General features: G+C 42.8%; 1 protein-coding gene across 3 annotated transcripts in view; it reads left to right on the top strand.

Annotated features, from left to right (window-relative positions):
• Positions 1 to 26,820, top strand: part of CRTC3 (CREB regulated transcription coactivator 3) — a 198,258-nt gene that overhangs the window by 17,469 nt on the left and 153,969 nt on the right. For all 3 annotated transcript variants that reach the window (XM_069766119.1, XM_069766116.1, XM_069766118.1), the window contains exon 2: positions 26,416 to 26,526. In XM_069766119.1, coding sequence (XP_069622220.1) covers positions 26,416 to 26,526 — 111 coding nt within the window. The remainder of the gene's footprint in view (positions 1 to 26,415; positions 26,527 to 26,820) is intronic.

Below are 26,820 nucleotides of genomic sequence, written 5' to 3'. Positions count from 1 at the left end.
TTTTTTAAGAACATGTAATCATTAATTCTTTACATTTTTACAATTTCTACAAAAATTTTTTTTTTTGATGGCACCTTCCCTTTAAGTTTTATTGATCCATACAAGTCACCATTTTAAAAATGGATCCATGTCTCCGGCCGGGAGATCCAGAGCGCGTCCTGTTCTCATCCTCTAAGGAGATCTTTTAGACGCTGATGAAAAACAGAAAACCTGCTTTGTACTACTGACTTGCATCTGTTTTTCACTAATCCATTAGGAGTCATTGGTAGAAGTTCAGTCTACTGCTCCAGTGTGGGAAAAAACGCATGTAGAACGGATGTGGGTGACACATTATAGTAAAAACCGTCCGCTTTACTTGGATGTAAAATTGGGAAAGGGATGCGTGAATGAAGAATAGTGGTGGGTTATTCCCAACATGCAGACTCCTATTCCCTAGTCCGCACTACGGACCTTATGCACCTGGACTCCCACCACTGATACATGTACAGGTTTTTCTTGAAAATGGCTCACAAGCCGAAACGTCAAAATAATTACCTGTGAAGTGATTACTTAGAGAATATTATTGTCTCTTTTTCCACTACGTATGCTGTGCTAATCTATTTTCTTTTGATGAAGAACGTTATTGAAGTTTCTAATAAATTCACGTTTGAATTGACTTTTATTGTGTGCCGGAGTTACTTTTTTGATGCTTCTATTTTTTCTCCTGAGCACCAAACCAGTGTAGTGAGCACCCCATTCTCTACATTTACTGAGATGCCTGACACACAAACCTTTTCTCTGTGAATTTGAGCTGCTGAGGGTGAGACCGGTTCATCGGTAACAATAAGGAGTTCTCTACAGTAGAATTGCATCAGTCATATATAAGGCCTGTAAATACTTTTAAATATGAACAATCCCTTTAAGACAATTCTGGTCGTGCATGGTTTTGTGCTGAGATATGTTGACTGAGATATGTTGACACAATGTAAATATTTCACTTCTACATATGTTTTAGAGATTAGTGTATTGATTAATTTAGACGTTGTGATAATAGGTCAGATGTAATTGCTCTTCACTCCTATAAACACATGTGCACATTGGTAGCATTTGAGAAAAGATTTAGTATGAAAGAAATCTATGTTTTATGATTTGGGTGGTAGGTTGAGGTCACTGATGTGATCATAGTAGCCAAGTGTGCAAAGGAGTCTCTGCTGGGAGTACTGAAGGCACTGCTGTGACCAGTATGGGTAAGGGAGCAGGTGAGTCTGCTGGGACCACTGAAGAGTAAGGCACTGCTGTGACCAGTATGGGTAAGGGAGCAGGTGAGTCTGCTGGGACTACTGAAGGGTAAGGGAGCAGGTGAGTCTGCTGGGACTACTGAAGGGAAAGGGAGCAGGTGAGTCTGCTGGGACTACTGAAGGGCAAGGGAGCAGGTGAGTCTGCTGGGACTACTGAAGGGTAAGGCACTGCTGTGAACAGTATGGGTAAGGGAGAAGGTGAGCCTGCTGGGACTACTGAAGAGTAAGGCACTGCTGTGACCAGTATGGGTAAGGGAGTAAGTGTGTCTCTGCTGGGACTACTGTAGGATAAGGCACTGCTGTGACCAGTATGGGTAAGGGAGAAGGTGAGCCTGCTGGGACTACTGAAGGGTAAGGCACTGCTGTGACCAGTATGGGTAAGGGGGCAGGTGAGCCTGCTGGGACTACTGAAGAGTAAGGCACTGCTGTGACCAGTATGGGTAAGGGAGAAGGTGAGCCTGCTGGGACTACTGAAGGGTAAGGCACTGCTGTGACCAGTATGGGTAAGGGAGAAGGTGAGTCTGCTGGGACTACTGAAGGGTAAGGCACTGCTGTGACCAGTATGGGTAAGGGAGAAGGTGAGCCTGCTGGGACTACTGAAGGATAAGGCACTGCTGTGACCAGTATGGGTAAGGGAGAAGGTGAGCCTGCTGGGACTACTGAAGGGTAAGGCACTGTTGTGACCAGTATGGGTAAGGGGGCAGGTGAGTCTGCTGGGACTACTGAAGGGTAAGGCACTGCTGTGACCAGTATGGGTAAGGGAGTAAGTGTGTCTCTGCTGGGACTACTGTAGGATAAGGCACTGCTGTGACCAGTATGGGTAAGGGAGAAGGTGAGCCTGCTGGGACTACTGAAGAGTAAGGCACTGCTGTGACCAGTATGGGTAAGGGAGCAGGTGAGTCTGCTGGGACTACTGAAGGGTAAGGGAGCAGGTGAGTCTGCTGGGACTACTGAAGGGTAAGGCACTGCTGTGACCAGTATGGGTAAGGGAGAAGGTGAGCCTGCTGGGACTACTGAAGAGTAAGGCACTGCTGTGACCAGTATGGGTAAGGGGGCAGGTGAGTCTGTTGGGACTACTGAAGGGTAAGGCACTGCTGTGACCAGTATGGGTAAGGGGGCAGGTGAGTCTGTTGGGACTACTGAAGGGTAAGGCACTGCTGTGACCAGTATGGGTAAGGGGGCAGGTGAGTCGGCTGGGACTACTGAAGGGTAAGGCACTGCTGTGAACAGTATGGGTAAGGGAGAAGGTGAGCCTGCTGGGACTACTGAAGAGTAAGGCACTGCTGTGACCAGTATGGGTAAGGGAGTAAGTGTGTCTCTGCTGGGACTACTGTAGGATAAGGCACTGCTGTGACCAGTATGGGTAAGGGAGAAGGTGAGCCTGCTGGGACTACTGAAGGGTAAGGCACTGCTGTGACCAGTATGGGTAAGGGGGCAGGTGAGCCTGCTGGGACTACTGAAGAGTAAGGCACTGCTGTGACCAGTATGGTTAAGGGAGCAGGGGAGCCTGCTGGGACTACTGAAGGGTAAGGCACTGCTGTGACCAGTATGGGTAAGGGGCAGGGTGGATAAAAATCGATGTTTTTTTTTTTTTAAAATAAAAAAAAATCGGATTTTTTTATTTAAATCGGATTTTTTTCAATAAACTGCTTTTTGAGGAAAATATTTTACCATCCAAAGATTCTTCCATCATGAGATAAAGCTGAGTTGTTTAACTCCGTAGAATAAAGGCTGTATATGTGTAACATTCACAAGGCCATGCTCTTCCAGAGGTTTCTGTAGGATTAGTGGGCAGTTTCTCTCCTATATTATCACAGACGCTCGCTTTACTTACGCAGTTCTCAAAACTGAATTTGACTCCGCGGAGGTCCCAGCTTCTGCTTCACGGCAAAAATGTTACAACATGAACAGAGTTGAGAAAAAGACCTTAATCCTATTGTTCTACAAACCTATGAATACAGAATCAACCCCTTCAGTGCCAAGTCAAAGAAGTTAGACAATATGTTTCTGATTGTTTGGAGTGGAATAGATCTGCACAACACAAGAAGAATGTGAATCTAAGTGTGAGGAGGAGGAAGGGCAAGCAGACAAGAAAATGAAAGTGAAACTTTGAGCACAATACTGCAGCATAGCCACAGACAGACAAGTCTGGATATGTTTGTGTGTACGATCTGAGGTCTATTGCATTCTTTCCTTATAATGGCAGCAGGCCGTAAAAGAGACCCAGTTTGGGAATATTTTAATGAAGCTCCTTCGCCTATCGGTAAGGCAGGCATGCGTGCAAAATGCGAACGATGCAACAAAGAGATGCAAGGCCTGGTGGCGCGAATGAGGCAACATCATGAGAAGTGCGGTGATGAAGATGACCAAAGAAACACTTCTGAACAGGCAGGATCTTCAGGTTGGTAAACATTTTTATTGAATCCTATTTCTAAAGACTGAACTGTCATGTGTGAGAAAAATTATATTTCTTATTATTACTGCATGTTACTGTCATTTGGTACAGTTATGAAGAAAAACAAATATTCCTTTTGGGGCAGGGGCAGTGATGTGTACAATAAGCAGAAATTGTATAAACAATAAAATAACAGCATTGACTTTTTTTGTTTAGGGGAATTCATGGATTCTGGAAACTATCCACCTCCAAGATCACCATCATCCTGTTCTACAGTTTCAGAGTTATCCATCCATGATAGTGCTTCATTAGCAGCAGCATCATCATCAGACACCCACAGCCACATATCACCATCACCCAAAAGGAAGAAAAAACCTTTACCTCCTGGAACCACCATAGATAGGTTTGTGATAAGAACTAGCAGATTAGAAAAATAGTTGTTTGATGAAAAAATTGCCCAGTTTATTTATGCAACGAACTCTTCTTTCCGTCTGACTGAGAACCCACATTTCATTAATATGGTTCAGTCACTGAGACCAGGATACAGTCCACCCAGCAGAGCTGATGTTGCAGGGAAACTGCTGGATCAAGTGTATGACAGAGAAATGGAGCAATGTGCAACAGCTCTGGAGGGTAAAATTGTTAACCTAAGTATTGATGGGTGGAGTAATGTCCACAATGATCCTATTGTATGTGCTTGTATAACAACAGAAGAAGGTAAAGTCTTCCTTGCACAAACAACTGATATGTCAGGAAATGCACACACAGCAGAATACTTACAAGAAGTGGCAGTAAAAGCTATAACGACATGTGAACAAAAATTCAAATGTCTAGGACGCAGTTTGGTCACTGACAATGCTGCAAACGTATCCAAGATGAGAAGAGATTTAGAAGAGCAGGGAGGGAATACAAAGCCGCTAATAACATATGGTTGCAGTGCTCATTTGCTGCACCTCTTAGCCAAAGACTTAAGTGTTCCAGAAATAAAGGCTAATGTTGTTGAAATTGCTGAATACTTCCGTAATAATCATTTTGCTGCAGCAGCTCTGAAAAGGATGGGTGGAACCAAGCTAACGCTCCCACAAGATGTTAGATGGAACTCTGTGGTGGACTGTTTTGAGCAGTATATCAAAAACTGGCCTATTCTGATGACACTTTGTGAAGAAAATCGAGATAAAATAGATGGCACTGTCACGGCCAAAATCCTCAACATTGGGCTTAAGAGAAATGTTGAACATATGCTGAGCTTCCTGAAACCCATCTCTCAAGCTTTAAACAAAATACAGAAAAATAGCTGTTTTATTGCGGATGCTGTTGAAATTTGGAAGGAACTGAGTGAACACTTAAAAACAGAACTACACATGGACAGAATTAAATTACAAGCAGTAAACAAACGAATGGGACAAGCACTGACTCCAGCTCATTTTTTTGGCAAATATTGTCAATATCCAATATCAGGGTCAAAACCTAAGTGCTGAGGAAGAGGAGTTAGCTATGACATGGGTATCCAGCAATCATCCATCTTTAATGCCAACTATAATAAACTTCAGAGCTAAGGGGGAACCATTCAAGAAATTTGTTTGCTGAAGATATTTTAAGGAAGGTGACACCAGTAAACTGGTGGAAGTCACTTAAGCGCTTGGATTTAGAGACTGTTCAAGTAATTTCACTTTTAACAGCAGTAGATTCTTCTGCAGGCGTTGAAAGAATATTCTCTTCCTTTGGACTCATTCATTCTAAATTGAGAAATCGGTTGGGACCCAATAAAGCAGGAAAGCTTGTTTTTTCTTTTCCAGATTATGAATAGGAACAAAGAAGAAGATGATGATGATGAAGATGACAAGTGAGCTACAGAGGACAGCAGGGACAGTAGTATTTAAGTTTTTCATGTGTCGGCTGGGCTGACAGTCTAAGTTTCATATATATATATATATATATATATATATATATATATATATATATATATATATATATATATATATATATATATATATATATATATATAGTTTAGCCAAATTAGTTAACAAACATGGATGTTTGTTTAAGCAAATAACTTATGCTGTAATGTTGTTATTGTTTCAGTTGAATAAATCTATTTAAATTGTTATTAAGGTCATGATTATTTTTCTCCTTCCTAAGTACAACAGAACAGTGGTGTCCAAATATGAATGATTAACCCATTAAACTGGGGAGAAAAAAGTAATATAAAAAGTGATTCTAAAAATCTTCATCTACTTGCATGTTAAAGTAGCAAGAACTAGTTTAGGTAGAAACTTTGATTTAAATCAAGCCTTACTGACTAGTGATTTAAATCGTGATTTAAATCAGTTAGATTTAAATCAAATCCACCCTGGTTTTGACTCTGCGTATTTATGCAGCGGCCAGATGTTACAGCATAGTGGATAGGATTTCTAGAAAATAAATCCCATGTCCACTGTGCGTCCATGTGCACCTGCAGACACCGACATGCGGCGCGTCTTTCAGATCCGCAGCATATCAATTTCTCTTGTGGAGACGTTGGAGAAGGGAGGGTTTTCAGGAACTGGACTCCACTGATCTGTAGGGTATTTCAGGCCCTGTCACATTAGAAAACCGAAAAATATAGCAACACTTTAAGGCTATCCGCACACGTTTCGCAGGAAATCCGCTCACGTTTTTTGCACGTTTTTTTGCGGCTTTTTCACAGATTTTTCCAGAGGTTCTCAATGCAATAATATAGTGACAAATCTGCAAAATTAATGAGCGTGCTGCATTTTTTTCCGTGGTGCATTTTTTTTTTTGTGGAAAAAGCGCAACATGTGCACAAAAATTGCGTAATTCATTAAAATTGATGGGGTGCTTAATGTAAGTGTTTTCTGAGCATTTTTGCAGTGAAAAACCGCAAAAAATCCGGAACGTGTGCACATAGCCTAAAGACTATTTCACATCTCCTGTTTATTTTGGTGAATAATTGTATTTCCTGTAAAAGAGCAATGTTTAGATCTGTGATGTCGGTCCTGTTATTTCTCCTGATTTAAAATTTGCCAATTGTGTTACTATTCTTTTTGTAAAGGGGGTGTGCACCTACAGTCTGGCACTCTGGATCCCCCTTCGATAATGTTCTGTTCTCAAGTTATTCATAAGTTTATAAACCCGTATTTATAAGTGTGAAGCTATAACCGGAATGGCACAAAGGAAACTCAGCAGAAATGGTGTCTCATGTAGAATACAAAATGGGATGTGTCAGTATGCGCCACAGGTCTTCATTAAGGAGTATCTAAACCTTTAAGCTTTTTGTGCATCTAGATCAGTGGGAGTCTAGGTCTTGAGATATCCACCACTCATGGCTGCAAAGACTGCTGAGAAGTGTGCAATGTGAGTGGGCACAGAGTGGACTAAGGAGTCAATAGAAAGCCCCAGACTTCAAAAGGAATCTGTCAGTAGTATCGGTCCTCCTAAGCCGTCTATATGGGCATGTAGGTCATGGGAAGCTGAATCAATGATGCCTTGATATCTGCGATCTGATGTCTTATTCCAGAAACATCCACAATTTTCTTATATGTAAATGAGCTGCTCAGGACTATGGGGCTAACACTGATCTACATGAGAATCTGCCTCCAGAGATTATTATAAACTAGATGGTGGCCCGATTCTAACGCATCGGGTATTCTAGAGTATGTATATAGCAGCTACATAGTATATAGGAGTACTACGTGGCCTGTGGTATATACCATGTGGCTGCTATATACATACATACATATTGTAGAATATCCGATGCGTTAATATAGGCGTGTGGCAATCCGTCGCGATCTGTCACTAATACAAGTTTGAGCAAAAAAACGCATCCTGCTGGTACATTTGCATGATCCATTTGCCCAAAACGATGGATTGCGATATATTGCAAAAAACGGAAGTGTGACAGTAGCCTTAGGAAGGTTGATCGCATCGACAGCTTCGCTTTAATTTGACTCTACTTGTCTCCTTCTGCTCGCTCAGGCAGGAGCGGTGCGTTCATTCCTCCTGAGCTGCACACTTCTTAGCTGTCTTTTCTCTGTTCTTTTGGGATCTCAGGACCTGGACCCCCACAGTTCTGTAGGCATTAAAGTGCCTATAAATATATATACTAAAAAATAAAGCTTAAAAGATAATTTACTGTTTTACAACCAAATTTCCAATTCTACATGCCGAAAAACAATGAAATGTTGGTTCCTGTGCCCTGGTGCTGTCCACTGTCGGGGTTTTCACGGACTGCGGATATCACAGATGAATGCATCTCAGCAGCCTGTGACCAGTTATGACGCCGTCAATAAATAATAAATAATGGCTTTATTGTTTACCTTGTGGCAGTGGCTTAAGGTAGAGGCTGCATGATTGGCCATTATAGTTGTTGAGGACCATGTAGTCTTGGGAAAAGCCGTCAGACGTGTCAAGGTTTTCCAAGTGCCGTTGTCTTGAGGGTATTGTTCACATTTTCCAGGCAGAAAATGTAACATTTTATTATAGTCACAGCAAAGTGGGTAAGCTTTTGCCAAATTTTTCCACTTGCTTCTGTAAAAATGTTGGTAGGATTGGCGCATAAATTGAACTGCAGGGCGTATAATCAAATCCACGGGTTTAATGTGGATTTGTTACAGTTTCCCTAATAAATGAAATAAGGAAGGCAAAATTTGCAATAAATGGGTTTTGTTGTGAATTTTGATACAGATTGCCCACAGATCGCAGTAAAAATACAACTTCTGAATAACAAATAAACTTTGTAAGGTCGGGGTGACACTTGCGAGTGCAATTCTCTCTCGCCTCAATACCTAGCACTGCCGCCGGCACTCCAGAGCGGACCGTGCGGCTGCATGTATTTCTATACATCCATTATTTCTTATTTTTAGGGACTCTATAGCGACAGGATCTGTTCCGCAGGACTGGCGCATAGCAAATGTGGTGCCAATGTTCAAAAAGGGCTCTAAAAGTGAACCTGGAAATTATAGGCCAGTAAGTCTAACCTCTATTGTTGGTAAAATATTTGAAGGGTTTCTGAGGGATGTTATTCTGGATTATCTCAATGAGAATAACTGTTTAACTCCATATCAGCATGGGTTTATGAGAAATCGCTCCTGTCAAACCAATCTAATCCGTTTTTATGAAGAGGTAAGCTATAGACTGGACCACAGTGAGTCATTGGACGTGGTATATCTCGATTTTTCCAAAGCGTTTGATACCGTGCCGCACAAGAGGTTGGTACACAAAATGAGAATGCTTGGTCTGGGGGAAAATGTGTGTAAATGGGTTAGTAACTGGCTTAGTGATAGAAAGCAGAGGGTGGTTATAAATGGTATAGTCTCTAACTGGGTCGCTGTGACCAGTGGGGTTCCGCAGGGGTCGGTATTGGGACCTGTTCTCTTCAACATATTCATTAATGATCTGGTAGAAGGTTTACACAGTAAAATATCGATATTTGCAGATGATACAAAACTATGTAAAGCAGTTAATATAAGAGAAGATAGTATTCTGCTACAGATGGATCTGGATAAGTTGGAAACTTGGGCTGAAAGGTGGCAGATGAGGTTTAACAATGATAAATGTAAGGTTATACACATGGGAAGAAGGAATCAATATCACCATTACACACTGAATGGGAAACCACTGGGTAAATCTGACAGGGAGAAGGACTTGGGGATCCTAGTTAATGATAAACTTACCTGGAGCAGCCAGTGCCAGGCAGCAGCTGCCAAGGCAAACAGGATCATGGGGTGCATTAAAAGAGGTCTGGATACACATGATGAGAGCATTATACTGCCTCTGTATCCAACTCTGCTCTGAAGCTGGCCGTATCCAGTGCTTCTCTCACTCTGCCGAGGCAAAGCTGCCCCTGCTTGTAACAGTGCAGGGGCAGCTTTCTTTTTTTTTTTTTTAATCTTTATATAACTACGCTTACATTGAACTATGTATGAATGGTATATATTATAATAATAAAATATATATTCATTTAAAGTACAGATTATACTGTGTATGTATAATTAATTAAAAAAAATATATCTAATATATAATTGCCTAGAATACTACTTCCTGCAATTTGTGCCAACTTCCTGTCCGGAGCTAATGTCCGGAGCTAATGTCCGGAGATAAGTGACGTCAACAGTGTCCAGTGTCTGATTGGTTGCCGCCTGCTGCGAGCGACCAATCAGAAACGTGCCGTACTGTGACACACTCCGCCCGCCATTTTGGTGTGATTTTTGAATTTTTACCTCACAGCAAGTTTCTACTGCGTGGTGGCGGGCCCAGTGACGTTGCTCTTCAAGCTCCTGCCGAATTTCGTCAAAAAAATGATAATACCATTTACCAAAACTATATATATTTAGTTGTGAAGTGGTTCAGTGACATTTTCACACCAATTTTGAACTTTTGTTTGGTGTTTTCTCCATATACTGCCTATTATTCACTGACTGTTATACTGAGAGACTGCCGTTTATTAACCTCTTCTTTGCCACATTGGGTATATTGCTCTATTATTTGCCACATAAGGACATTGTCCATTATTGCCCAGCAATTTCTCTGCAATATAAACTGCCTATTTATTAATATCTGCATTCCTGCAAAGAACTATTGCCTATTATTAACTGGCTATTTTCCTACTACCTGACACTGCCTCTTATTAACCTGTTGTTTGCCACCACCACGCTTAAAGCTGTTTAGCTTAGCCAACATGAGCTCTAATAGTAAGGATACTAATGACACAGAGCTAACAAGAATTGTCAAGAGCTGGTGAGTGCAGCCATTTTTTGTTCTTTCTTACTATTATTTATTAATTGTATTATTCTTACATTTGAATAAATAAAGTATATATGGATTCTAGACTCCCGATTCTTTAGAATCGGGCTGCCATCTAGTTTAGAATAATTTGTTGTTTTTTTTTATAGCCCCAACATCTTTGTACTGTCTTATCTTGTATGAACAAATTCCCTCTGAATTGTAGAGTAACAATTCAGCATAAATTAAGAGTGAGGACCTTGCTCGCAAGCTTACAATCTATAGGGAAATAGGGGGTAAAATAAAAGTATAAATAAAGTACTGTACTTGTTGTTGGGCAGCACGGTGGCGCAGTGGATAGCACAGCAGCCTTGCAGCGCTGGAGTCCTGGGTTCAAATCCCACCAAGGACAACATCTGCAAGGAGTTTGTATGTTCTCTCTGTGTTTGCATGGGTTTCCTCCGGGTTCTCCGGTTTCCTCCCACATTCCAAAGACATACTGATAGGGAATCTAGATTGTGCGCCTCAACGGGGACAGCGATGATAATGTGTGCAAACTGTAAAGCGCTGCGGAATATGTTACTTTATGTGAACATAAAGATTATTATAAAGATTATTATTACTTGTTGTGTGTAAGGTCCAACAAGAGCATGCATATAATGCTGCATGAACCAGTCATCAGCCAGAATCTGTGCAAGTACATTTATAAAGTGCTACTTAGTGCATGGAAGGGTGAAGAAGGAATAGTATGATTAGTGAGGTGAGGCCATAGGTCAGTTTAAAGAAATGTGTTCAAACTGTGGATTCTGGGAATTAACCGGATTGTTAAGGTTAGTGCATTCCAGAAAACCGATGCAGCACGAGAGAAGTCTTGGAGACAAGAGTGGGAGGCTAAGATTGATGTCAGTTTTTGTGACTATAATTTGCCAGATCGTCGGCTCTGAGATTGGTGATCAAGGCCTACACTCTTGGACCGAGTGCGTGGAAAAAATCATCAGTCATTTAGGATAGTTGGGTAAAAAGATGCTAAATAGTCTTGGTTTTTTTTTTTTTTTTTTTTTTTTTTTTTTTGGAGGGTATAGTTGTTTTAAACATAAACCTATAATGGATGAAATCTTTGGCCAAATGAAATGTTTTCCACAGATGGTCGGGACACCTGGAGCACCGCTGGAGAAAACATGTCTGCAGTGTGTGCCAGGGTTGCTGAGTCAGGACATGAGCGGTAGGAGATTGGGGCAAACAGCGAGTGCAAATTCTTCATGAGTTGCTGGGTATTGATGGCAGCTAGATTTCTGTAAGTTCAATAAGTAGTGGTGTCCTGAGTGAGGTGGCAGGGAATAGGGAGAGAGGCAAGAGAGCTGGAAGTGCAGTGCCCGCCTGCTACACTTGCAACTCGTAATTGGTGATGAGGATACCGAATAGTCCACTTGCACCCAGTGAACCTGTATAAGCCATCGTAAGAAAAAAAGGCCATTGGTTCCATGTATAACCCCTGCGCTCGCTTAGTCACGGTGATGTCCACACGTATGGCATGTGACCGATGTATCCAGTGATTAGCATGTACTGTGAAATGTATGAGTGGTGTATTGTATTTCTATTTTTTGGAATTTCAATTCATTACTTTTATCAGTTGGTGCATTTCTCTGAGGAACCATCTTTGATGTTTTACTTATTACATATTGTGACTTCTATCTTTAAAAATGTATTATTTATCCTTAATGGAGCCCTAATATTGTCTGTCAAAACTTTCCCATCAGTGTAAGGTCAGAATGTAAACCAAAACGATCCCCTCCCCCTTTACAAAAGTCTACTACCTGCTGGTATTGTCGGTTCAAATTAGACCTCTTGGGAGCTTTTTATTACAGGGTCACAGACTCCCTGAGGTCAGTACAGTAATTGCCAGAGGCTTTTGTGCTTAGGAACTAGAATTAAACTTTACACCTCTTTGTTTGGCACTGTTCCCTACAATGGAAACTTTCTAACTATTGTATGTAGCGATATTTAAATTGTACGATTTCTGAGCCGCATTCATAATTCTGCTCGTATCGGCACTGAATTCGCGCAGTATTCCCTTTTTCGCTCAATGAGTGTGGATCACCTGTCACAGGGTAATGTACAATAAACTAGTGTGCAGACAACTTTCCACTGAGCCGATTGTGGACTCGCTGCATTTGGAGCGTCTTCCTTCCTTCTGGGCCCGTCTAACCCATCTGCCTGCCTGTGTGACTGCATTATACTTTTTTTTTTTTTTCTTTTTTATAAACAAAACAGTGGCCAGAACCTTTTATAGGGATATAGGGAGTCCACTACCTTCTTCCTCAAAAGGAAAAAAAAAACAAAAAACTGCTCTCCTGTCAGCATCGGCCGCCTGCTGCTGTGAGCCTGTGTGCAGCAAGCGGCCACTACAAACAGGACAGTGGAAATCACAGGGCGTCCACTCACACTGGCATCTACAACGTCACTCCTGTATCTGGATGCTTCGAATCAAGCAGTAGAATTAAGATAGCGAGATTATAGATGATTTTTCTTAGGTAGTTTGCATTTTAAGTAAACCCTTCAATCTTTACCATGAGTACACATTTTGCTGTGAGTATTTTGGTTCCCATCGCGCTCCTTAGTCAGAGCATTGTGGGTATGCATGACAGCAGTGCGTTATGTAATGAGCAGCACATATTCGTCTCTAGCATTAAATAAAAAATAGGAAAAAATGTCAAGTTAACAATATATGTATTGTATATACATGCTTTTCATTTAGCCATTGGACATGTTTGCACACATCATATGTTTTAAGCCTCTGATCCCTAGTTGTAAACGTTTTCCATGCCCACGTGTTTCTGGTTATTTTGCCCTTGTCTTGATTTTATATTGGCATGCAAACCTGTATACTTGATATTAATCCCAGAATTGAAATGCATGGAGTTGTGGATTTTATGACATCCAAATAAAACAATATCTGCGAAATAACCGTTCAGTCCTCCGCAAGGTATTTCCTCCACTGCCTTTATTACAGATTTATATTTTATTTATATATATTTTTTTTCAGCAAATGTCTGTCTTCCATTATGTATACATCCGAAACTACTATTTTAATTACGAAAAAGAAAAAAAAAGAAAAAAAACTTGAACTTAAAGGGGTTTTCTATTTTTAAAAATGTGTTCCCCAATGTGACTAGAATTTGGGTCCTGTGGCCAATTCCTGCCACTTGTGTCTGTTTCTTTATTATGTGAAGGTGTCCAGCCCCTTTACAATGCCACGTGTGCCGTCCTAAATCTGCCCCCTTATTTCGCTAAGGTTATGGTCACCCAGCGCTTTCTGACTTGGATTTTGAAGCGGATCTTACGTCGAAGAGCAAAGTTTGATGTGGATTTTGAATCTGCTTTAAAATCGACATTAAGAAAAGACTGTGTGAACATACTGTAGGCTGCTTTTTGTGGGGGTGAGAGGTGCGGGTGAGGAGGTCGGGGGGCTTTTCCATAGGTCTTGAAAGTGGGCCCAAAAAAATCTTAAACATTTTTTAATGTTTCTACTTTAAGGGTTTCAAAATGCTGAACGTGCGTCTGAAGGTGCTGGAGTGAGACTACTGATTTTTGCACTGGTTTTCGTCTTACTAGTAAATGTGACCCTCCTGATGGCTCCTTTTAGTCTTTCTTGTAACATAGTGGAGAATTGGAAGTACCGTATATCTGGTTTGCCTAATTAAGAAAGCATGCCCTCCTTCTAGCTGCCATGGCAAATCTTAGGGAAGCCACAATTCTATCTTATAGATGAGGCCGCTTCTTGTCGTCAGGTTGTTTGCTGTTTCTTTTATAATCTACAGTTGCAGAAATGGAGACCATGGGTAATGCATAAAAATTATTTTTTTTAGTTTAATTTGGCCTGAAGAGTAATTGCTAATCGTTGTTATATGCAGGGCTGTGGAGTCGGTAAGCCAAACCTCCGACTCCGACTATGACTACATAGCCCTGGTTATATGGCATAAAGGGAAAAGGACCCAGATTCCCCTGAGTGATGGGGATCCCACACATTGGACCTCCACTGAGTATGTGTGTGATATAGATATATATAGTGATCGCACATAGCACCCAATCAAAGCTCAGCTTTCACTTCTCAATGCCAATTGTAACACAATAATCACACGAAAACACTTGAATTGTAAGAATATTTTGGTTTTGTTGAACTTCTAAATATTTTCGCTTTGCCGGCACTGATCAAGAGATTATATGTTTCATTGTGAATATTTTGTTACAATTATTATTAAGTGAAAGCTGAGCTTTGATTGGGTACTATGGGAACCGAGCCAGTTTTATTAGACAGTTTTTACATATTTCCCCATTTTGTGCACTTTTAAGAAGGTTTTTCTTGTGTGTATGTGTGCACTGCTCAAAAAAAATAAAGGGAACACTAGAGACAAATCCGACTCCTGAGTGAACCCTTTCTTGCTTTCCTCAGGTAAAGTGTTCAGTCTCCACCACTGCCCCGGTCCTTGTTTGTCTGCAGCGCTCATGCAGATAGCAGCGCAGGCAATCACTGAACTCAGGCTCATGCCATTCACACAAGCACAGCCGGTGAGACCAGTGTTTAGCTGCAGTGCTGTCGACATGATATCGGGGGGCAGCGGAGGAGACTCCACGCCGGACCTGGGGAGGGTGAGTAAGGCACATTCACAGATCCGTGTGACCTGTCCTAGTGCGGTTTGTTTATTCTCGGACAGTGCATGGTTTCATTGAGCCGTAAACATCAGTTTTGCAAAACGGGTCTGTCTCCCATCAGTGAATCTCAGAGCAGCTCCTTTTCTCCTCCATTTTGCAGATCAGACTCTGCCATTAATATCTATAGAGATTTATGGGACACAGCTGAAACCATGAAGGCAGGCTGTACTTCAGAGCTACATCCAAGTTTCATCTGTTTTGAACTGATGCATTAATTCACCAGTTTTTATTTATTTATTTAAATGGGATTTTTTTTTTTGTCAAAATTTGGAAATAAAGCAAAAAATTGCTTGTCATCATCTTCCAAGACCCGTAGCTTCTCCATATTTTGTAATCTGGAGCTGGGTCATGTCTCATTTCATGCAATCTGAGCTAATGTTTTTATTGATACAATGTTTTGATCGCCCTTTTTACAGCAATGTTGTTTGACAAAAAACATAATTCTGGCATTTGTTTTACCAAATGATTCATTTTATTTAATATTTGGCTAGACTGGATTTTTCTGAACTCAGCAATACTAAACATTCATTATTTTTTTTTTTTTTAATTGCTTATTTTTCAATGGGGCAAAAAGGAGATGATATGAACTTTTTGTGCTGTGTGTGTGTATATATATATATATATATATATATATATATATATATATATATATATATATATATATATATATATATATATATGTGTGTGTATGTAGATATAATATATACCTTTTCTACTTTCCTCTTATGATTTTCAATACATATGTAGTACACTTTTTTCTAATACATATGAGCTGTGCCTATTTCCTCTCTTTTTGCGAATACCCTGATTCCAGCAATGTATCCTTTACTGAGCAGCCTGCTGTCCTGTTGATAAGATCACTGTTTTCTCTGGTGCAGATTTAGCAGTTCTCTAAATGCTGAGCTCTGTATAGCTCCGCCCACACCATTGATTGGCAGCTTTGTGTGCACTGTGCATAGGCAGAAAGCTGCCGATCAGTAGTGGGGGTGGGATTATACAGAGCTCATGAATTGGAGGACTACATGGCAGGCCAGCTTTGGCTTGGCAAGCCGACCATCTAATGTGTACATAGGTATTCAGGTTCCCTCCCAGTGCCAGATGAAGGATGGGCAATGTGGGATTTCAACAGGCTGGTTCCTTAGTCACTGGAGATGCAGTAAATCAGATCAGAAGTGTCTGGAAGTGGTTGATTCCCCTCTACTCACTTGGCCGTGTGTGTGAAGAGCTTTATATTTAGGGAATTGATGGTTTAGGTAACTTCATGTGAACTAAACAAGGCAACAGCAGAAGTACTTTTTAGGCTGTGTGCATTTATCACCGCTGAGCTATTGTCCCAGTCTGCAGTATTGTGAGCAATAATATCCCCATGAATATTGTAGGCCTCTCCATGTATCAGTGAATGTTTCCAACCTAAAGAGCCCGATTCATCAAGGTGGTGCTGCAGTTTTTTTTTTTTGTTTTTTTTTTAGAGAAAAACGCCTTGAAATGTTGCAAAGTTTTTGCTCAACAGAAAGTTGTGCAGAAATGTTATATTTGGCATTTGTAAACCAGTTCACAGCATCTCCACCATAGTAGGCAGAGCTTTAGCGAGACAGGGTGTGCCAAGGATAATTTCTCCAAATTTACATCACTTTAGTGTCACAGCGCCAATCTTAGTGAATCCGGCTCATGGGCCTTTATTCATTAAAGCGATTACACCAAAATTCTGGCTTAAATTCCTTTGAAACTCTACATTTTTGTGCAGCGCTAAGTTATTATTTATTTATAAAGCACCATTGATTCCATGGTGCTGTACATGAGAAGGGTTTACATACAAATTACAGATATCACTTACAGTAAACTAACAATTACAGACTGATACAGAGGGGCGAGGACCCTGCCCTTGCGGGCTTACATTCTACAGGATGGTGGGGAAGGAGACAATAGGTTGAGGGTTGCAGCAGCTCCGGTGTTGGTGAGACGGTAGCTCCGGTAGTGGTGGGGAGTCAGCGGGGTCAGTGCAGGCTGTAGACTTTCCTGAAGAGATGGGTTTTAAGGTTCCATCTGAAGGATCCGAATGTGGTTAGTAGTCAGATGTGTTGGGGCAAAGAATTCCAGAGGATGGGGGATATTCGGCAGAAGTCTTGGAGGCGATTAGGTGAGGGGCAAATAAGTGTGGAGGAGAGAAGGAGGTCTTGGGAGGACCGGAGATTGTGAGGGAAGATATCGGGAGATTAGTTCAGAGATAGATGGAGGAGAAAGGTTATGGATGGCTTTGGAGGTCAGTGTTAGTAATGTGAACTGGATACGCTGACAGACTGGGAGCCAGTAAAGAGATTGGCAGATGGGGGGAAGCGGAGGAGTAGCGAGATGAATTAGTCGGGCAGCAGAGTTAAAGGGAATCTGTCACCACAAAAATGGACTATAAACTAAGGCCACCGGCATAGCCACAGGCTTATCTATAGCATTCTGTAATGCTATAGATAAGCCCGCAATGTATCCTGCAAGATAAGAAAAGCAGGCTATATTATACCCACCCAGGGGCAGTCCCGCTGCGGTCCAGTCTGATGGGCAGAGCAAAGTACTGCAGTGCGCAGGTGCCGGGCCTCTTTAACCTTTCCCGGCGCCTGCGCACTGCAGTACTTTGCTCTGCCCTCAACCCGGCAGACAAAGTACGCCTGTGCAGGAGCCGCAACAAGAAGAGAACGACATCTGAAGAAGATGGGAGGCGCCGGACCACGACGCCCATCGCACCGGACCGCCCCTGGGTGAGTATAATTTAACCTGTTTTTCTTATCTTTCAGGATACATCGAGGCTTAACTACAGCATTACAGAAAGCTGTAGATAAGCCCCTGATGCTGGTGGCCTTAGTTTATAGGCCATTTTTGGGGTGACAGATTCCCTCTAAGGATGGACTGGAGAGCAGGTTAGCAGGGAGGCTATAGAAAAGGATGTTGCAGTAGTTACGGCAGGAGATGATGAGGGCATGTACAAGCATTTTAGTCGATTGACGGTTGACGAAGGGACGGATTCTGGAGATATGTTTGAGGTAAAGGCGACAGGAGGTGGAAAGAGCTTGGATGTGCGGTTTGAAGGACAGTGCAGAGCCAAGGGTTACTCCGAGGCAGTGGACTTCAGGTACGGGGGAAAAGTGTGATGTCGTTAATTGCGATAGATGGGTCAGGAAGATCTGTGAGATGGTAGAAAGGTGAGGAGTTCAGATTTGTCCACATTGAGTTTGAGGAAGCGAGAGGAGAAGGAGGATATGGCTGATAGACACTCTGGGATTCTGGACAGCAGAGAGGTGACGTCTGGGCCAGAAAGGTAGATCTGAGTGTCATCAGCATGTAGATGGTACCGGAAGCCATAGGACTTTGAGTTGTCCCAGGCCAAGTGTATAGATTGAGAAGAGTAGGGGTCCTAGAACAGAGCCTTGGGGGACTCCCAACAAAGAGGGGGTTTGATGAGGAGGTAATGTGGGAGACGCTGAATGTGCGGTTGGAAAGGTATGAGGAGATCCAGGATAGAGGGAGGTCTTTCATGCCAAAGGAGGAGAGTATCTGTAGTAGGAGGCAGTGGTCAACTGTTTCAAAAGCAGAGGACCGGTCTAGGAGGAGGAGTATAGAGTATTGTCCGTTCGCTTTGGCTGTAAATAGGTCGTTGGCAATTTTAGTCAGGGCAGTCTCAGTTGAGTAGTGGGGCGGAAACCAGATTGTAAATTGTCAAAGAGCAGCTACTTTCACACTTGCGTCGTTTGGCCTCCATCTCAATCCGCCGTTTTGGGAATAAAAGGCATCCTGCAAATGTGCCCGCAGGATGCGATTTTTCCCATAGACTTGTATTGCTGACGGATCGCGACGCATGGCCATACGTCGTGTCTGTCGTGCACTGGATCTGTCGTGTTTTGGCGGACCATCGTCGCGAAAAGCCTAGGGCTTCTTTCACACTTGCGTCGGTACGCGGCCGTCGCTAAGCGTCGGCGCAACGTACCGACGGACGTTGTGAAAATTCGGCACAACGTGGACAGCGGATGCAGTTTTTCAATGCATCCGCTGCCCATTCTAAAGTCCCGGGGAAGAGGGGGCAGAGGTCCGGCCGCGCATGTGTGGTAGGAAATGCAGGATGTGACGTACGAAAAAATGTTCCCTTGAATGTTTTTTCGTGACGATTGTCTGCCAAAACACGACGGATCCAGTGCACGACGAACGCGACGTAAGGCCATGCGTCGTGATCCGTCGGCAATACAAGTCTATGGGAAAAAAACGCATCCTGCGGGCGCATTTGCAGGATGCGTTTTTTCCCCAAAACGACACTTGCGTCGTTTGAGATGGGAGGAAAGTTCAGCATGGACGCTCTGCTCCAGGAGTTTGGAAGTGAATGGGAGCAGTGATGGCTTTTTAACCCCTTAGCGACCCCTTAGCGACCGCCGATACGCCTTTTAACGGCGGCCGCTAAGGGTACTTAAACCACAGCGCCGTTAATTAACGGCGCTGTGGAAAAAGTAAATAGCGCCCCCCCAGAGTCGGATTTTCTCCGGGGTCCCAGAGACCCCAGAGAACATGATTCGGGGTTTTGTTTACCGACCCCAGCATTTGCGATCGCCGGTAATTAACCGTTTACCGGCGATCGCAAAAAAAAACAAAACGCGATTTCTTTTTAATTTCTCTGTCCTCCGATGTGATCGCACATCAGAGGACAGAGAAAAGGGGTCCCCGATCGCCCCCCGATACTCACCTGTCTCCCCCGGTGCTCCTCGTGGCTCCCGATGGGCGCCGCCATCTTCAAAATGGCGGGCGCAGTGCGCCCGCCGGCCGGCCCCGGGAGAATCTTTGGGGTCTCGGCTAACTGTTTACCGGCGACCGCAAAAAAAAAAAAAAAAAAAAAAGCAAAGTGTAATTCTCTGTCCTCTGATGTGATCGCACATCGGAGGACAGAGAAATAGGGGGATTCAGGGACCCTACCATACTCACCGGTGTCTCTGGGTCCTCCTGCTGCTCCTCCTGGCCGCCGGGGAAAAGAAAATGGCGGGCGCATGCGCAGTGCGCCCGCCATCTGTCTCCATCGGCTGGCCGGCAGGAGAAGAGGAGTTGGTGCTAAGATTAGGGTTAGGACTGGGGCTAAATTTAGGGTTAGGGTTGGGGCTAAATTTAGGGTTAGGGTTGGCGCTAAATTTAGGGTTAGGCTTTCACACTTACGTCGGTACGGGGCCGTCGCAATGCATCGGCCCGACATACCGACGCACGTTGTGAAAATTGTGCACAGCGTGGGCAGCAGATGTAGTTTTTCAACGCATCCGCTGCCCAATCTATGTCCTGGGGAGGAGGGGGCGGAGTTACGGCCACGCATGCGCTGTCAGAAATGGCGGATGCGACGTTCAAAAAACTTTACATTGAACGTTTTTTTGTGCTGACGGTCCGCCAAAACACTGATCCAGTGCACGACGGACGCGACGTGTGGCCATCCGTCACGATCCGTCGGCAATACAAGTCTATGGGCAAAAAACGCATCCTGCGGGTACATTTGCAGGATCCGTTTCTTGTCCAAAACGACGAATTGCGACGGATGCCAAACGACGCAAGTGTGAAAGTAGCCTTAGGGTTGGGGCTAAAGTTAGGGTTGGGGCTAAAGTTAGGGTTAGAGTTGGGATTAGGGTTGGGGTTTGGATTAGGGTTAGGGTTGGCATTAGGGTTACGCTTGGGATTAGGGTTAGGTTTGGGATTAGGGTTAAGGTTAGGGTTGTGATTAGGGGTGTATTGGGATTAGGGTTAGGTTTGAGGTTAGGGTTGAGATTAGGATTAGGGGTGTGTTGGATTTAGGGTTTTGATTAGGGTTATGGTTAGGGTTGACATTAGGGTTGTTTTGGGGTAAGGGTTGTGATTATGGTTAGGGTTAGTGATTAGGATTATGGATCGGGTTGGGATTAGGGTTAGGGGTGTGTTGGGGTTAGGGTTGGAGCTAGAATTGGGGGGTTTCCACTGTTTAGGTACATCAGGGGGTCTCCAAACACGACAGCCAATTTTGCGCTCAAAAGTCAAATGGTGCTCCCTCCCTTCTGAGCCCTGCCGTGCGCCCAAACAGTGGGTTACCCCCACATATGGGGCATCAGCGTACTCGGGATAAATTGGACAACAACCTCTGTGGTCCAATTTCTCCTGTTACCCTCGTGAAAATAAAAACTTGGGGGCTACAAAATCTTTTTTGTGGAAAAAAAAATATTTTTTATTTTTATGACTCTGCATTATAAACTTCTGTGAAGCACTTGGGCATTCAAAGTTCTCACCACACTTCTATATAAGTTCCTTGGGGGGTCTAGTTTCCAAAACGGGGTCACTTGTGGGGGGTTACTACTGTTTAGGCACATCAGGGGCTCTCCAAACGCGACATGGCGTCCGATCTCAATTCCAGACAATTCTACATTGAAAAAGTAAAACGGCACTCCTTCTCTTCCAAGCTCTGCGGTGCGCCCAAACAGTGGTTTACCCCCACATATTGGGTATCAACGTACTCAGGAGAAATCGCACAACAACTTTTGTGGTCTAATTTCTCCTGTTACCCTTGTGAAAATAAAAATTTGGGGGCCAAAAGATCATTTTTGTAGAAAAGCGATTTTTTATTTATTTATTTTTTTTTTCTTTTTCCTCCCCCCCCCCCACGGCTCTACGTTATAAACGTCTGTGAAGCACATGGGGGTTCAAAGTGCACACCACACATCTAGATAAGTTCCTTAACCCCTTTACCCCCAAGGGTGGTTTGCACGTTAATGACCGGGCCAATTTTTACAATTCTGACCACTGTCCCTTTATGAGGTTATAACTCTGGAACGCTTCAACGGATCCCAGTGAATCTGACATTGTTTTCTCGTGACATATTGTACTTAATGACAATGGTAAAAATTCTTTGATAGTACCTGCGTTTATTTGTGAAAAAAACGGAAATTTGGCGAAAAATATGAATATTTCGCAATTTTCCAACTTTGAATTTTTATGCAATTAAATCACAGACATGTCACACAAAATACTTAATAAGTAACATTTCCCACATGTCTACTTTACATCAGCACAATTTTGGAAACAAAATTTTTTTTGTTAGGGAGTTATAAGGGTGAAAAGTTGACCAGCAATTTCTCATTTCTACAACACCATTTTTTTTTTAGGGACCACATCTCATTTGAAGTCATTTTGAGGGGTCTATATGATAGAAAATACCCAAGTGTGACACCATTCTAAAAACTACACCCCTCAAGGTGCTTAAAACCACATTCAAGAAGTTTATTAACCCTTCTGGTGCTTCACAGGAATTTTTTGAATGTTTAAAAATGAACATTTAACTTTTTTTCACAAAAAATTTAATTCAGCTCCAATTTGTTTTATTTTACCAAGCGTAACAGGAGAAAATGGACCCCAAGCATTGTTGTACAATTTGTCCTGAGTACGCCAATACCCCACATGTGGGGGTAAACCACTGTTTGGGCGGATGGGAGAGCTCGGAAGGGAAGGAGCGCCGTTTGACTTTTCAATGCAAAATAGACAGGAATTGAGATGGGACGCCATGTTGCGTTTGGAGAGCCACTGATGTGCCTAAACATTGAAACCCCCCACAAGTGACACCATTTTGGAAAGTAGACCCCCTAAGGAACTTATCTAGATGTGTGGTGAGCGCTTTGACCCACCAAGGGCTTCACAGAAGTTTATAATGGAGAGCCGTAAAAATAAAACAAAAATTTTTTCCCACAAAAATTATTTTTTAGCCCCCAGTTTTGTATTTTCCCGAGGGTAACAGGAGAAATTGGACCCCAAAATTTGTTGTCCAATTTGTCCTGAGTGCGCTGATACCCCATATGTGGGGGGAAACCACTGTTTGGGCGCATGGGAGGGCTCGGAAGGGAAGGAGTGCCATTTGAATGCAGACTTAGATGGAATGGTCTGCAGGTGTCACATTGGGTTTGCAGAACCCCTAATGTACCTAAACAGTAGAAATTCCCCACAAGTGCCCCCATATTGGAAACTAGACCCCCAGGGAACTTATCTAGATGTGTTGTGAGAACTTTGAACCCCCAAGTGTTTCACTACAGTTTATGACGCAGAGCCGTAAAAATAGAAAATCTTTTTTTTTTCTTACAAAAATTATTTTTTTGCCTCCAGTTTTGTATTTTCCCAAGGGTAACAGGAGAAATTTGACCCCAACAGTTGTTGTCCTATTTGTCCTGAGTACGCTGATACCCCATATGTTGGGGTAAACCCCTGTTTGGGCACACGGGAGAGCTCGGAAGGGAAGGAGCACTGTTTTACTTTTTCAATGCAGAATTGGCTGGAATTGAGATCGGACGCCATGTCGCGTTTGGAGAGCCCCTGATGTGCCTAAACAGTGGAAACCCCCCAATTATAACTGAAACCCTAATCCAAACACACCCCTAACCCTAATTCCAACGGTAACCCTAACCACACCTCTAACCCTGACACACCCCTAACCCTAATCCCAACCCTATTCCCAACTGTAAATGTAATCTAAACCCTAACCCTAACTGTAGCCCCAACCCAAACTGTAGCCCTAGCCCTAACCCTAGCCCTAACCCTAGCCTGAAAATGGAAATAAATACATTTTTTAATTTTTCCCAAACTAAGGGGGTGATGAGGGGGGGGGGGGTTTGATTTACTTTTAGTGGGTTTTTTAGCGGATTTTTATGATTGGCAGCCGTCACACACTGAAAGACGCTTTTTATTGCAAAAAATCTTTTTTGCATTACCACATTTTGAGAGCTATAATTTTTCCATATTTTGGTCCACAGAGTCATGTGAGGTCTTGTTTTTTGCGGGACGAGTTGACGTTTTTATTAATAACGTTTTCGGGCACGTGACATTTTTTGATCGCTTTTTATTCCGATTTTTGTGAGGCAGAATGACCAAAAACCAGCTATTCATGAATTTCTTTTGGGGGAGGCGTTTATACCGTTCTGCTTTTGGTAAAATTGATCGATCAGTTTTATTCTTTGGGTCAGTACGATTACAGCGACACCTCATTTATATCATTTTTTTATGTTTTGGCGCTTTTATACGATAACTATTTTATAGAAAAAATAATTATTTTTGCATCGCTTTATTCTCAGGACTATAACTTTTTTATTTTTTTGCTGATGATGCTGTATCGCGGCTCGTTTTTTGCGGGACAAGATGACGCTTTCAGCGGTACCATGGTTATTTATATCTGTCTTTTTGATCGCGTGGTGTTCCACTTTTTGTTCGGCGGTATGATAATAAAGCGTTGTTTTTTGCCTCGTTTTTTTTTTTTTTTTTCTTACGGTGTTTACTGAAGGGGTTAACTAGTGGGCCAGTTTTATAGGTCGTGCCGTTACGGACGCGGCGATACTAAATATATGTACTTGTATTGTTTTTTTTTATTTATTTAGATAAAGAAATGTATTTATGGGAATAATATTTTTTTTTTTTTTCATTATTTAGGAATATTTGTTTTATTTTTTTTTTACACATTTGGAAATTTTTTTTTTTACTTTGTCCCGGGGGGGACATCACAGATTGGTGATCTGACAGTGTGCACAGCACTCTGTCAGATCACTGATCTCACTTAGAGCAGTACAGCCTTCACAGTGCCTGCTCTGAGCAGGCGCTGTGAAGCCACCTCCCTCCCTGCAGGACCCGGATCCTCGGCCATCTTGGATCCGGGTCTGGAGCAGGCAGGGAGGGAGGTAAGACCCTCGCAGCAACGCAATCACATTGCGTTGCTGCGGGGGGCTCAGGGAAGCCCGCAGGGAGCCCCTTCCCTGCGCGATGCTTCCCTGCACCGCCGGCACATCGCAATTATCTTTGATCGTGGTGTGCCAGGGGGCGGTCCGTGACCGCTCCTGGCACATAGTGCCGGATATCAGCTGCGATAGGCAGCTGACACCCGGCCACGCTCCCCCGTGAGCGCCGCCGATCGCGCTGGACGTACTATCCTGTCCGTGGTCATAGGGGCCCACCCCACCTCGACGGGATAGTACGTCCGATGTCAGAAAGGGGTTAAGGGGTCTAGTTTCCAAAATGGGGTCACTTGTGGGGAGTTTCCACTGTTTAGGCACATCAGGGGCTCTCTAAACGTGACATGGCGTCCGATCTCAATTCCAGGCAATTCTGCATTGAAAAAGTCAAACGGCGCTCCTTCACTTCCAAGCTCTGCGGTGCGCCCAAACAGTGGTTTACCCCCACATATGGGGTATTGACGTATTCAGGAGAAATTGCATAACAAAATTTATGGTTACATTTCTGTTTTTACACATGTGAAAATAAAAAAAATGGTTCTGAATTAAGATGTTTGCAAAAAAAAGTTAAATGTTCATTTTTTCCTTCCACATTGTTTCAGTTCCTGTGAAGCACGTAAAGGGTTAATAAACTTCTTGGATGTGGTTTTGAGCACCTTGAGGGGTGCAGTTTTTAGAATGGTGTCACACTTGGTTATTTTCTATCATATAGACCCCTCACAATGACTTCAAATGTGATGTGGTCCCCCAAAAAAATGGTGTTGTAAAAATGAGAAATTGCTGGTCAACTTTTAACCCTTATAACTCCCTAACAAAACAAAATTTGTTTCCAAAATTGTGCTGATGTTAAGTAGACATGTGGGAAATGTTATTTATTAACTATTTTTCGTGACATATCTCTCTGATTTAAGGACATAAAAATACAAAGTTTGAAAATTGCAAAATTTTAAAAATTTTCGCCATATTTCTCTTTTTTCCATAAATAATCGCAAGTAATATCGAAGAAATGTTACCACTAACATGAAGTACAATATGTCACGAAAAAGCAATCTCAGAATCAGCGGGATCAGTTGAAGCGTTCCAGAGTTATAACCTCATAAAGTGACAGTGATCAGAATTGTAAAAATTGTCTCGGTCATTAAGTACCAAATTGGCTCTGTCACTAAGGGGTTCAGGATAGGCGTGATTGTGCATGTTTGAAAGCAGAAGGGAAGGTGCCAGAAGTTAGTGATAGATTGAAGAAGTTGGTTAGGGATGGGATAACAGTGGCGGTGAGGTTGGTTAAGTTTTGCGACTCTTCTATTTTTTTTGTCAGTTTCTCCACTAAAATGTCTGACTCCACCACGCTCCCTCATCTAGAACTGCATGAGTCTGGGTGAATCTGAGCCATAACGTTTTTGTAAATGGCGGTACGTTAGATCATCACTTATAGTAAGCTGACCGGTATGAGATGCTTTAGAGACTACTAATCTCCACACGCTTCGGACTCCGGGCCGCCTCTAAAGTACATCGCTTGTCCGCCTAACGGTCTCACACTTTTACAGACTTCCTTTAATTAACAGTATCCATTTTTGCTTTTCAGGTTCAGTTCCAGAAGCTGCAGCAGTTGCAACTTGCACAGACTCGGGCTCAGTACTATGGTGGCTCCTTGCCAAATGTAAACCAGATTAGCAGCAGTCCCTCTGATTTCCAGGTAAGGTATTGATGATTTCTAGTATCCACCGTGTTTGTTACAACCATCACACCTCCTAGCATAGCCCTATTGCTCAATCCTGGGAAAATCAGAATTTTGGACCCAGCTTTCTTGGAATCCTAAATGACAAAATTATTTATTCAGTTTGTGGTGTGGACCTTCGTGGTACTGGCTCTCACCTGTCTACTTTCACTATAGGCATGAACTACAGTACCTTTTATGGCCACTACCCAGAGTGTGGCGCTGTGACTGATCCTGTGCAGTTTCTGTACTGATCTACAGGGTGCAGCAGAT

The sequence above is a fragment of the Ranitomeya imitator genome, chromosome 4, assembly GCF_032444005.1.
Source record: "Ranitomeya imitator isolate aRanImi1 chromosome 4, aRanImi1.pri, whole genome shotgun sequence".
Lineage (NCBI taxonomy): Eukaryota > Metazoa > Chordata > Amphibia > Anura > Dendrobatidae > Ranitomeya > Ranitomeya imitator.
Note: the sequence above shows the minus strand (reverse complement) of the source record. Positions and strands in the feature narration are given on the sequence as shown.